At 40.9% G+C, this 13,506-nt stretch overlaps 1 protein-coding gene across 1 annotated transcript in view; it reads left to right on the top strand.

Annotated features, from left to right (window-relative positions):
- Positions 1-1,550: 1,550 nt before the first annotated feature.
- The window catches only part of LOC121921959 (zinc finger protein RFP-like), a 26,080-nt gene continuing 14,124 nt past the window's right edge, over positions 1,551-13,506 (top strand). Inside the window, exons 1-6 of the mRNA XM_042450752.1 lie at positions 1,551-2,047; positions 4,070-4,165; positions 7,950-8,180; positions 9,047-9,069; positions 11,268-11,386; positions 12,367-12,399. Of these exons, the coding sequence (XP_042306686.1) occupies positions 1,613-2,047; positions 4,070-4,165; positions 7,950-8,180; positions 9,047-9,069; positions 11,268-11,386; positions 12,367-12,399 (937 nt within the window). The 5' untranslated portion in view covers positions 1,551-1,612. The remainder of the gene's footprint in view (positions 2,048-4,069; positions 4,166-7,949; positions 8,181-9,046; positions 9,070-11,267; positions 11,387-12,366; positions 12,400-13,506) is intronic.

Raw genomic sequence — 13,506 nt, 5'->3', positions numbered from 1 at the left:
CTCCCTGCAGGCAGCATTTTCTTCATGAGTAAACCAGTGCCTGGTTAGCAGGGTGCTCTGGGCACTCTTCCCTCCCTGCCAGCGGCATCCCTACACTGGATATGAGCTGGTGTAGAGCGTGGGTCTTCCAGGGGCAGAGTGTGCTCTCTCCCCTGTGCTGCCCAGGAAATCCTGATGAGGAAAAGCATGGGATGGTGCAGGGTGGGAGGTTGGAGTGTGCGTGGTGAGCATGAGTACAGTGCAGGGGGCGGGGGGGGGGCAGGGGGGGGGGGGGCGGGGGGAGGACCCATCTGGGTGTCTTCTTTTTTTTCACATTTCCAACATTTATTATTGGAATTACCATAGATTTTACATTTTTTTTCTGGTGTCAAATACCACCTATAATATATTTTATAATAAACCGCCCAAACTTTCTTGAGGTGCTAAAGCAGCCTAGACTCACAGTCTGGAGAAAAGATGGGGCATAAATGAACAGATACAGTACAATTACAATACAGTGCCAAGCTGCAAAGGAGGAAAAATGAACCCCACCCCCTGCTTTCTTTCTGCATTATTACAATGATATCTGCTGGGGCTTCATTTCAGGACCCCCCATGGATACCAAAATCCATGGATGATCAAGTCCCATTAAACACAGTGATGTAGTAAAATGGCATCCCTTACATAAAACAGCAAAATCAAGGTTTACTTTTTAGCCATGGATGGTTGAATCCGTGAAAACAGAATTTGTGGCTGCAGAGGGCTGCCTGTATACATTGTATATAGACTAGACTATAAATTGACCTCATGTATAAGTTGAGAGCAGTTTTTGGGGCCAAAATGATGGATTTTGATATGGCCCATGGATAATTGAAGAATAAAATTTAGGGATGTACAACAAAGGATCTAAAGGATGAAGCAAAGGAAAACAATGCCAAAGAACATACAACATTTCAGCAGGCATAACTGTTTGTGCTCAGCCTGAGGGTTGGAGGGATGAGAAAATAGCAAGTGGGGGTCACTGCTTCCAGGGCAGATTGCGTTCTTGCTTTTCATCAGGGGATGGCTCTTTTTTAATTAAACTATTTACATTGACCTTTGGATAAGTTGACTCAGGTTTTTGGGGCCAATTTTTTGGCTAAAATTTCTAGACTTATGCATGATATACATTGCACTCATGCATGCACACACACACACACACACACACACATACATGCAAAGTACTTTAACTGCCATGGAATCATTCTATAGAATCCTGGAAGTTAGGGTTTCATTCAGTGTTTAGACTTCTCTGCAAGAGAGCTCTAGTTCCTCACTAAACTACAAATCTTTGGATTCAAAATGCTGCAGCATGGCAGTTAAACCAGAATCACAGTGCTGTGATTGTATGACCCCCCCCAAGCTTTGGGCTATGTACTCTTCTAGTAAATACTTCAGGGACAGCTCAAATGCTCCTTTTACCTGAGACAGTTAAATGAATGTCAAAAGTTGTTATAACAGTGCCGTGCGAAAGAGAAAAGAAGGCATGGCCTGCAGCACCACATACTCCGCCAGAGACTGAGTCATCTGTGGACTCTTGGAAGGGTAACACCCAGTTAGAGAGAACGAAACCTCTTTTTCCTGTGAAGTAGCCATGGCTGTTTCCAAAGATCCCTTTAAAGGTCTCTCTGAGGAAGCCACTTGTCCTGTTTGCTTGGACTATTTCAAGGATCCAGTGATCATTACAAACTGTGGGCATCATTTCTGCAGGGCTTGCCTGCTCCGATGTTTTAGGAGACGGGATGCCAAGGCTTCCTGCCCCCAGTGCAGAACGCCTTTCAAGCGAAGCAGCCTCCTGCCCAACCGACAACTGGCTAACGTTGTAGAAATAGCTAAGGAATTTAGTGGCCAGCAAGGAGAGAAGAGGCCAAGAGTAGAAGAAAGCGTGAAAGTGTGTGAGAAACACCAAAAGCCCCTGAAGCTCTTCTGTAAGGCTGATGAAACCTCCATTTGTGAGGTGTGTGGCCTCTCCAAAGAGCACCAAGATCACGAAGTGGTTCCTGTGGAAGATGCTTTCCAAGAGTACAAGGTAACAGGAGGGGAGGTTTTCAGAGAAGGTGGGGTTTAAATAAGTGAATAGTTTTTGTGTGCCTTGCCTTCAAGTCATTTCTGACTTATGGTGTCCCTAACGCATAGGATTTTCTTGGCAGGATTTGCTCAGGAGAGGTTTGCCTTGGCTTCCCCTGAGGGATAGTTTACACCTAAGTGCACAGTCAGTCCTCTGTATCCACAACTTTTTTTATCCACAGGTTCAAATATCCACAGTTTGAAAATATATTTTTTTAAAAGATAAATTTCGAAAAGCAAACCATGATAAATAGATCCATTTTTTTTTAAAAAAAAGCCTTAATGTTGCAATTTTATACATTGTGACATTGTATTTAATAGGATATTGGTCTCCAAGGGGGCAGGTGGGTCCTGGAACCAAACCCCAGGGGATACCAAGGGCCCACAGTATTATGCGAATTGCTGCGGATATTTGCACATTTGCATCAATGTTTAATTGTCTCCACTTTCCTGCATATATTTGCCTCTGTTCTCCCTCCCTCTGCTGAAAATGTGCAGCCACCCGAATCCATGCAAAGCAAATGGATGGCCACACATTTGGAAACACACATCCTTGTGGATTCACCCAAATACTCTGGTGAAAATCGCATAGCCTTTTTTTCTGGAGTTTGAGGAGTTTTTCAGCCCTCCCTGCAAAAGCCCCAAACTCCTGCGAATTGTGTGTGACCAAATCACAATTCTAATCGACGGGAATAAGGATTGTTTTAATCGTGTAGACAAGCCCCAAGATGGGACCTTTAACAGAGTATTGTAATAAATCAACTCACCTCTCGAAACAGAGGTGGAGAATGGTGTGCCTCTACACTTCCATCATTCCTCGCCAGCAGAGCCAGTGTTGGAGGGGGTGATGGGAGTTGTGATCCAAAAGCATTTGGAAAGCTACATGTTTGTTCCACTGGATAGTCTTAAAAAAACTCCTCTTCACACAGTAATGGAAGACAAACTGGCTGGAACAGAGTTGGATTATCAGTGGTGCAATGGGAGCAAAGAAAGCCAGGATGCCATAGTGGTTTGATTGTTGAACTATGACTGGAGATCAGGATTCGATTCCCCGCTCATCCATGGAAACCTACTAGATGCATTTGGGCAAGTCACACACTCTCAGCCCTATTTTGGGCAGGAGGCTGTGCAGTCTGGCTACTGCTTTTTGAGCCATGAATTTTCCAAACCCTCTTCAAAAGCAGTCCCACATAGAGCATGGTTGCAGCACCAGGAAGTAACTATAGCATGAGTCACCAGGAAACAAAAAATGTGCTTTCGGTTTCTTCTTTCCCTGCCTCCCTCCCCCCTCTTCCCTTGATTTCTCAATACATCCCAAATAATGTTTCCAGATGTACTCTTGCAGTAACAGCTAGAAAGCACTATGATCAGGGTGACCATGTGTCATCATGACGCTGCAAAATGTAGGGCTTTCCAAAAAAATGGAGGGCATTACTAAATAAATAAATAAATTATTATTATTATTATTATTATTATTATTATTATTATTTCTATCCCGCTTTTTGCCAGGCAATCATAAATAAATGCTACATTCATAGAAATGTAAATGCATGCTTCTTAGTCATAAGAATGGTAATATAATATACTATAAATATGTTATACTAAATTGCCACTCTACTATATCACTGAGGCACTATAACTCTACCTTATACTACTTTACATGACACAGAGTAGATTTGACTGAATATGTTTTTTAAAAAACAAAACAAAAACATGTCCAGTCAAATATATTCTGTATAATGTAATGTAGTGTAATGCAGAATGTGTCCTGGCAGCAGCCACAACATTTTATTCTTTCTTTAATTTTGTGCCACAGTAGAGCAAAAAAGGTCTTCCCTTCTCCTTTTCCCCCTTAGAGCTATGGTGCCTCAGTGATATTGTGGTCTGGGAACTACAAATCCCAGCCTCCTCACACATCTGACCCATCTGGAAGAGTCCTGTCTCAAACAGAGAAATTTAATAGGAACTTCTATTTTCTCTTCAGGTTCAAGTCTGGAATTGCCTACAGACTCTGAAGAAGGAGAGAGAGAAAATCCTGGGATACAAAGCAGAAACAGAAAAGGAAAGTCAAGACTGGCTTGTGAGTGGCATTGTTACTGGAAAGTGGGAAAGTACTGTAGCCTATAATCAAAAATTAGAAAAAATTGAATATGAAATCATGTGTGCAATATCAGGAGCCTAGAGACAGCTTAGTTCCAGGCTTAGTCCCACCAACACAAGTATAAACAAAGATATGAGAAAGTATAAGCAGTCTGATTTGACTGACAGTAAACTCAAGCAGATGCCATGTTGAGAATACAAGCAGATGTGCAATCAGGAAATTGGTGCAACTGGTTGGAAGGTTCTAACACTTCCTGATGTTAGAGGAGGAGATTAGGAGACAATTAGAAGACTACTTATTTACATAAACAAAGACCAGCCATTATCTCTTATCTCAATGGAACAGATATATCAGCTGATTAAGCTAGTTATACAGTAAAAGGTATAAAACAAGGGAGGAGAGAGAAAACTCAGATGTGCTGATGGAGACAAACTGATCATACTGGTAAGAGAGACAATCTATGCTAAATAGATATATAGGCAGGCTGTACAGACTGGCCATTAAGGCCGACCTGGGGGCAGAGTCAGGGAGTGGCATCCACACGAAGCATGCTCTGATTCTGCCCGCAGGCCAGCGTGATGCCACATGCCGCACCACATGGCAGGCGGTGTCATGGCACTCCTCTGGTGCTGCATTTAGAAGATGCAGCGCCAAAGAGCACTGAAAAGCCATGACATCAGTGGCTATGGCGCCCTTTCAGCAGCACAGAATGGAACAGCTTTTTGTGGCTCCTTTTTGTGCCACAGAAAGGTGAGATCAGGGCCGCAGCATGCGATTGCCGTGGCCCCGATTGGGCACAATAAGAGGCGGTCTGTACAGTCCCTCAGTGAGTTTTTTAAAATGGTGAAAAGGTAAAGCTGTTATTATCCAATTTTGCATCATTATTTTTGAATCACCCTGTGTTTCCCATTCTGATTGTAATGGATGCTGCTTGATATAGCAATGCCAATGGATATTAATCCCCAGAAGCCTGTGTGTTCAAGATGCCTGTTTAGAGAGGTAGAATTCTTCAAGAGAATCAAGTACATTCCTTAATGGATAAATAGATATGCTATGGCTTTAGATGATAATGTTCTTCTATGTGTTGTTAACTATAGCCAAAGAGGGAATAAATGTTCAGTGCTTATGAAAGTGTAATATCTGATTTGCCATATCCTGCATTGTAATTTATGTATGATACCTTTCACTCAATATAATGTAATGAATGTAAGGTGCCCAGGCATTGACTGTATCTGCACTGCAGAAATAATCCAGTTCAACACAAATTTCCATGGTTCAGTGCTGTGGAATTTTGGGAACTGTAGTTTTGTGAGATACCTAGCCTTCTCTGTCAGAGATCTGTGGTGCCACAACAAACTACAGTTCTCAGAATTCCATAGCATTGAGTCATGACAGTTAAAGTGGTGTCAATTTGGATTATTTCTTCAGTGCAGATGCAGCCATTGACATCTCTGGGAGTGTGTATATATGTACTGCACATAATAAACAAACAAAATGTTTCACATAGGGCCTGCTCATTCTTCAACATAAATATAGTGTGCCCACGTCATACGTGGGCATGCTATAGGTGGGTTTCAGCTTACTCTGAAAGCTGCACGCTGGAAAAGGAAAAGGTGTGCTGTATCCAGAGCTTCCAGTACGTAAGAATGTCATGCTGAGGTATGGTGTGAATGAACCTCAGTATCTTAGTGGGGACCTTATGGCGGGTTACACACCGCTATGAAAGTACGCGCAGAGCGCGTACTAGGGTTAGGAAGGGGTGGTGCTTCTGCACCCCCCAACCCTAGTACACGCTCTGCGCATACAAAATGGCGGCAGCCGTTCCACACAGCTGCTGCCATGATGGCGTCACGAAACAAGGTGGCGCAGATGTGACATCGCTCCATGCGAGGGTGCTTAGTGCACCCTTTGCATGGAGCAGGAAGGAGCTCTGTTTCAGAGCTCCTTCCTGGTTTGCATCGCTAGGCGCAGCCTTCACACGGCTGCGTCCAGTGACGCAAGGGTCCTCCTCCCCGCCGCCGCGGGATGTCCTTGGGGCTTAAAGCCCCAAGGACACCCCTTTCCAGGCTGCGGGGAAGGGGCCTTTTGCTGCTTCCCCGCAGCCCAGAAAGCAGCGGATCAGGGCCTCAGCGGCTGCTGTTCTGACCACTGAGGCCCCGATCCGGCGGGGAAATGTGCGCCTACAGGCCGCCCCAAAGGGGTGGTCTGTAACGCGCCTAAGATACTTCCAAATAGAAGCGATGAAACTGTGCTGCAGCAGTTGAAGGGTTTATTTACACAGGACAGAAGATATAACTACAGCCATCCTTCCCAATTCGTGGACTTGAAGTCTGTGGTCTTGCCTGTTTGTGGACAGCAAGTGAGGAGGGACAAAATGGAGCACACGCAGAAGCATGCTGCCATTGAAAGCAATGATACCAATATTGCCATTTTTCCGGATTTGCAGGGGGGTTCGGAACGGATTCCCCACAAATCAAGAGGAACAACTGTAGATTTCAGAGCTCTTGGATGAAATAATAGACAGACTTTCTCCTTCTCCAGTTCTCAGCAACAAAGCAATACAGGAACTCTCCACAGATCACTGACAAACGCACGACTCCCAACACTACACACAACTCTTATGACCTACACATGCTCTTACTGAGCTATGCCTCTTTATACCCTTGGCTGATGTGAGCTTGCTACAGGCATTACATGATACCCATTACACTTAAAGTCCAGGTGCAGTCCCATTATACATTTTCAGTCTGGCTCCTTCAGAGACATGATCAGCAGACGCCTTGGCTTTTGTCACACATTACACACTCACATAATGACTTTGCAGTTCTGCAGATATAATAATATAACACAGCAGTGTGACAAAGAATGCTTCTTTGTGCTGGAACATGGACAAGATCTAGAGCTGTGGTTATTATACAGTGAATGGTGAGCTGCTGAGAAAGAAATGGCCTTTAGCTGTATGTATTCTTCTATTCAGCTGCTGAACCTTTAGAAGGCTACCTTTCCTTTGTGACTCCTCCTCTCTCAGCCTTTTTCCTTTTGCACTACATTTTGTCTTATCCTGCTTCAATGCAGTTTTTATTGTTTGGTATGTTAGCTATTTTGCATTATTCTGCTTGCCATTGTTATTTTTGTTCATCTCTGTCTTTTGTTTGTATTTGTTTTGAATATTTTTTATTAAACACATGGTTTGTTACTTTTCAACAGAAAGGGATGAAGATTATTTATTGTAATTTTGTTTTTTTCTCTTTTCAATCTTATTTGTTTCAACAACGTGGTGTGTTGATGTTAACTCTGCATGTCTTGATTTTATCTTGGTCACAAGTTGGGATGGCTTTCAGCTTACACTGAAGCTGCGCTATAATTAAATGAATGGCATGTACGTTGCGTGTACACACCCCATTATTTTCAATGGGTGTGAGCATACAAAGTTTCCCTCTTATGCAAGGGCGTCCGAAATGGATCCCCCAAATATGGGGAAGGCTAACTGTACTGTGAAACAATCCCTGTATTTTCTGTTTGTATTTGTTTGTTATGCAACAGCCATTGGTTACAACCAATAAATATCTGGAAACTGAAAATCACTTGGCCCCCATGAATCCCGTTTTGATAGAAAGGAGGTATATACATCCAATAAATGCATAATGTTGATGTGAACTCTGTGAAGAGACACAGTTGCTTTTCCTAGGGAATTCTCATTATTTTCTTCCTGATGCTCCAAAGGAAATTTACAGTTTCTTTGCTTTCTACTTTCATGATCTAGATACGAACAGAAGCAGAGATGGGAAAGACAGTGGCCAAATTCAGAGAATTACGCCATTTTCTGAAAGCACAAGAGTCCTTTCTGGTGGCCCAGATGGAAGATGTGAAGAATGAGATCGCAAGAAGAAGGGAGGAGCACATGACTCAGTTCTCCAAGGAATTATCATCTCTTGAAACTCTAATCTGGGAAATAGCAGAAAAGCACCAACAACCAGCAAGTGAATTCTTCCAGGTAAGGACTGGCCATGAGGAGTCGGGATGGAGTGGGCCACTTCAGATTTCAGGTGGGAGGTAAAATTTCTGACTCTTACCCATAGGTAATGTTGATCTGATCAGGATTAAGGACAAAGGGGAGTCAAAGGGGCAAAATCCTTGAGGCCTAGACTTCTTCAGGGCCTTACTATTTAATGCATCTGTTTAAAAGAAAAAGCTACCCTTAGCAGCTGTTTTCAAGAATTTTGGAACCTGAGGGATTACAACTTTGAAATTTTTTGTTTGCTAAAAAAATCTGTTTCTGCAGTAACCAAACTGTTTAAGCAGACATCCCATTAAATATTGTATATGCTCATGTATAAATCTACACATACTAGTCATCTAATAGCCTCCCAAAACCTGAGTCGACTTATCCACAGGTCAATGTACTGTAACTCTTATTTAATAAAGGAACCATCCCCTTTGGGTTACACAGAGTGTAATCTGTTCTGGAAGACTCCCTTCTACTTTCACCATCCATCCAGCTTTTAGGATGAGCACAATCAGTTGTGTTTGCTGGAATTTTGTAAGGTTTTTGGCATTGTTTTCCATTGGTCCATCTTTTACATCCTTTGTTACATGCCCCTAAGTTTTACCCTCAATTTATCCATGGTTCAGATCAAAATCTGCCCTCAACTTATGCATGAGGTCAATTTATAGTTGAATATATACAATAAAAAGGACCATATTTACCTCACTGCTTGTGTTTGTATGTGTGTTGTGTGGTTATTGTATTTTTCCTGGCCAACAGATACACTCATATCTATTTCAGCTGTTTAAAACAGCTGAAATATTACTGTTTAAAATACTGTAGATCAGTCACTGTGTTTTTCTTTTTCTTTCCAGGATATTCGAACTACCTTGCAGAGGTACGTAAAACATTATGCTACCCAAATACTACCCATATCTCATGCTTCTGCTTTTGATGAAGAAATGCTCCCCCCCCCATATCTCATCCCGGGGGGGGGGATCTCTGAATGTCTCTGGTTTTATTCTTGTACAACCAATTTTATTTTATTTTATCTCCCTGCTCCATTTGTCTGCCTTGCAATACCTTAATACACTTTTTTATTTTTGTTTTTATTTATATCCCACCTACTTTGGCTTACAGTGAAAAACAGTCACAACATAGGAAAATATACAATAGTCCCAAGTTCTCCCCTCCCTCCCTTAAAATAACAATTAAATCACAGTTATATTTAACATCCATACTAAAAAGATTAATTAAAACAAATAAAAACAAACAAACAAACAAAAACCAGAGGGTGAGGTGTGAGAAAATCAATAATTATTATTATTATTATTATTATTATTATTATTATTATTATTATTATTTATTTATTTGTATACCGCCCTCTGGCAAACCAATCCGGGCGGTTAACAACAGTAAAATATAAAATATGACAATTAAAAACACTTTATCCCTCCTCCCCTACATAATAGTCTACTCAGTGGGTGGCGGAACTATTTTGGAAACACCTTAATTCATTTACCGTTGCCATACTTGCAATAGAAAATCCAAAACACGCAAAAGATGGTTGCAAGCATCTTTGAAAAAAAACAACTTTTATTAAACCAATTCAAATGGGACATAATACAGATTCAATGAAGGGCTGATTCATTCCATGATTTACAATTAAAAATGGGACCATGAGATTGACAAATAACATCTCTTCCCAAATTGAAATGTGCTTGAGGAGGAAGCATTGTTCTGATGTTATGAACAATATAGTTATTGACTATTAACAAATTAGCCATTAATAATATCTCTTCACAAAATGAGATGTGCTTGGGAAAGAGGTATCGTAATAATGTTATGATTAATATTGGTTATGAATGGAGATAACACATTGTATGATTCTAGACTCTGCCTTTACATGTCTTTGCTTGTTGACCTTTTCTCAAATTTTTTAAAACGTTTGAGATATCACCAACTGAATTAATGGTTTAGAGACTGCTAGGTCATCTCCAAACAGATTGAGTAAAGTCTTATATTTCTTAAACCTCAGAGTTCTTCATCTTGCCTGACCAGATTTGCTAATGGTTCAGTAACAAAGGCAAATAAAACAAGGGACTGAGAGCACTTCTTTCTGGTGCCTCTGTTTATTTGGCCAAGAAAGAGTCCATATCATTTGTCTGTATCATTGTATTATAGCTGCCATAAAGAAGATACAATACCTTAAGGAAATAATTGGTGATATCCATAGCTTTGAATAGATTGAAGATGTGCTTCCATTCTAATTTATTAACAGCCTTTGTTAGATTAAAAATATGCAATAGCTATTGTTTTTGTTCTGTGAACAGTTATATAACGGATCACATTAAGCAATCTGTGAAGTGGGTCCATTATTTGTCTGTTTTTAATCAATCCAAACTGATCTTTTTGTATGTATTTATTTGCCAGAGTGTATATATACATATGTACAATTGAGCACAAAAGTTGGAATGATACAAGCCATTGTGTTCCCTATTAGCACGTATAGATGTGAGAGCTGAACAATTAGGAAACAAGATAGGAAGAAAATCAATTCATTTGATGGAGTATACTTTAAAAAAAAACTTACACTAGTTAAGCTTTACGATCATTTTGTTTCATTGCTAAAATGCCCTTTTCTCTTGCTTGATCCCTCTTGAACTTGTGTCCTGGAATGATAGTTGTGTTTACTTGGCGCGGTGGCAAAATTTACTGGGTCTAAGACCCAGGAAATGCTTTAGTATGAGGAAATGCCATATGGATGATAACAAACACCAAAATAAAATCTGTTTTGCACAGGAACAAAACCAGGGACCTCCAGAGACTTTTATCCATCTGGAGACAGCCAGAACCAGGCATTATGTTTCAATAAATAAGGAATCGCTAAAGTTGGGGGGAAAGCAATGAAGTCACTTAAATTCCAGATAGATTATATTCAGAAACACACACAGTTTTTAAAAAGATAAAAGAATTTTGTAAGAATATCCCTACTTCTATGATAGGAAGAGGTGACATCAAGAGGAGCCAACTGGCTTTTTAGAAAACTACTTGTATTGAAGGGATGGTGAAATGACTATCATTTCTTTCTGCCAGGTGTGAAAAGAAAGAGACGTTCAAGGATCCTGTGGTTTTAACAACTGCCTTGAAGTGGCAGGTCTGGGAATTTTGTGATTTAAATCCATTTTTGGATAATGTCATCAAGGGATTCACAGGTAAATAAAAATGGTTACAAGGATTATATACCAGACATGTTGCATTGGCCGTACAAGAATGTGTGATAGGTTCCTGGTCCTTTATGATATTAGCAGAGAAAGACTGGGGCTGTATTTGCACTGCAGAAATAATGCCATGGCTCAATACTATGGAATTTTTAATGCCACAATAAACTACACATTCTAGAATTCCATAGCATTGAGTCAAGGCAGTTAAAGTGGTGTCAAACTACATTAATTCTGCATTCAATTAAAAGCTTTCCATTCTAAAAGCTGCTGTGAATCAAAATGTATTTGCAAGCTGACAGAAGAACAGTGGGCCATCCTGGCCTCCTTGTGGAGGGAGTTCCCAAGTCTAGGGGCAGCCACCGAGAAGGAAGGCCCTCTCTTGTGCTCCTACCAGCCCTACCTGTTAAGGTGGTGGGACTGAGAAAAGGTCCACTCATGTGGATCTCAGAGTCTGGGCAGGCTTGTACTGGGAGATACGGTCTGTCAGATAGCCTATCCCTAAGCCACATTGAGCTTTATAAGTAGTGCCCAGAGACTCACTGGCAGCCAGCAGACCTGTTGCCACAAAACCTGATCTTTCAAGGCACCTTCTCTTGGGGTGAAAATGCCATTTTGGACCCTCACATGATTCTCCATTCTTCTCTCAGTAGCCTTTTCCCCATTGAACTGTGTCTAAGACAGATCAACCCAAAAATGACAAATCTAACTTTATGGCTTGAGTGTATTATAGTTGAGTGTATAGGCTTGATTTGTTCTTGGACCCATTTATTTATTTCTCTTTTTGGCAGTCCATGTATCCATCTAACTCATGCTAAGAACACATTTGGAGGTCTAAATCCATCCATTCCCCTAGTAAGGCCTCCCTCATTTAGAGTGATCTGCACCATGACTCAAATGTGCTATGTTTGTGCCCATATTTGTTTTAAGGATCATTCTGTGATGCCAAGTCACTTTCCCCTTTCTTTCTCTAGGCACTCTGACATCTGGATTTCAACTGCAAAAAGGTAAATTGGGGAGGGGGGGGGCTGATGAAGGACCAAACCTTAAAAAACATATATTCTGAATGTTGTCTGGTGTTTCAGTGGAGTTCATCCTTTATGCCCTAAGGATTCTGGAACCATAACTTACTTCACTATGAGTTCCATGCCTGTCTTGATTGGATTCCAGTGGTTTAAAAAATAACACCAATAACATCTTTGACATTAGATCCTATGGAAAAACCTTGTTAGATTAAATTGTCCTAAAGAAGTTTGAGCTCTTGTGATATAACAGCTAGGGTTTTGTTGGGTTTTGTTGATGGTTGTTGCCTCGATATCCATATGTTTTATCATTTTCAGGGCTGTTTGTACCAGTTTTTGGATTTGGTAATGTTATGATTTGAAGGGCAAACTTTGTCCCTTCTTACAAAACTTATAAGACTTACAAAAGGAGTCTTAGAATTATATTGCTATGTAGACAGACCTTGTAACACCTTTGAAATTGACTTTCAGTCTCAAAGGTGCTACAAGATCTCTCTACGTACTGATTCTACTGACTATCATGGCTATATATTTGAATTGCTTTAATGCAACAAGTATAAGAATTCTGCTTTCCTGATGAAAATTATCTTCAGTTTCCAAATTTCTAGCATTGCAGAATGAGACATGAACATGTTCACATATAGAAGTTTTACATTTGTTGTATTTGCATTCTCTTGGTCATTTTGCCTTTCCCGTATTACATGCTCAACTGCAATGTTAGAAATTTGGAGACTATAAAGGAAAATGTAATGGGGGTAGAATTCTTATTTGGGGGACATTTTATACATCCACATAAATAACATTCCTGAATAAGCCCCATTCAGATGACACCAACAGGAGGGGCTGTTTACCAATATCAGACTGTGGAAAAGTTGCTCTTTTAGATGGCAATGCTGAAACCACTGTGCCATGATTGCCCCCATTTTAATATATTAAGCAACATATTTATTTATCAATTTTATACCAAATTATGGCCCGTTACACACGGGCTTAAAAGTACATGCGGAGCGCGTACTAGGGTTAAGGCAGGGCGGTGCTTCCGCACTGCCCTAACCCTAGTGCGCGCTGCACGTGCACAAAATGGCGGTGGCC

This window comes from Sceloporus undulatus, chromosome 2 (assembly GCF_019175285.1).
Source record: "Sceloporus undulatus isolate JIND9_A2432 ecotype Alabama chromosome 2, SceUnd_v1.1, whole genome shotgun sequence".
Classification (NCBI taxonomy): domain Eukaryota; kingdom Metazoa; phylum Chordata; class Lepidosauria; order Squamata; family Phrynosomatidae; genus Sceloporus; species Sceloporus undulatus.
Note: the sequence above shows the minus strand (reverse complement) of the source record. Positions and strands in the feature narration are given on the sequence as shown.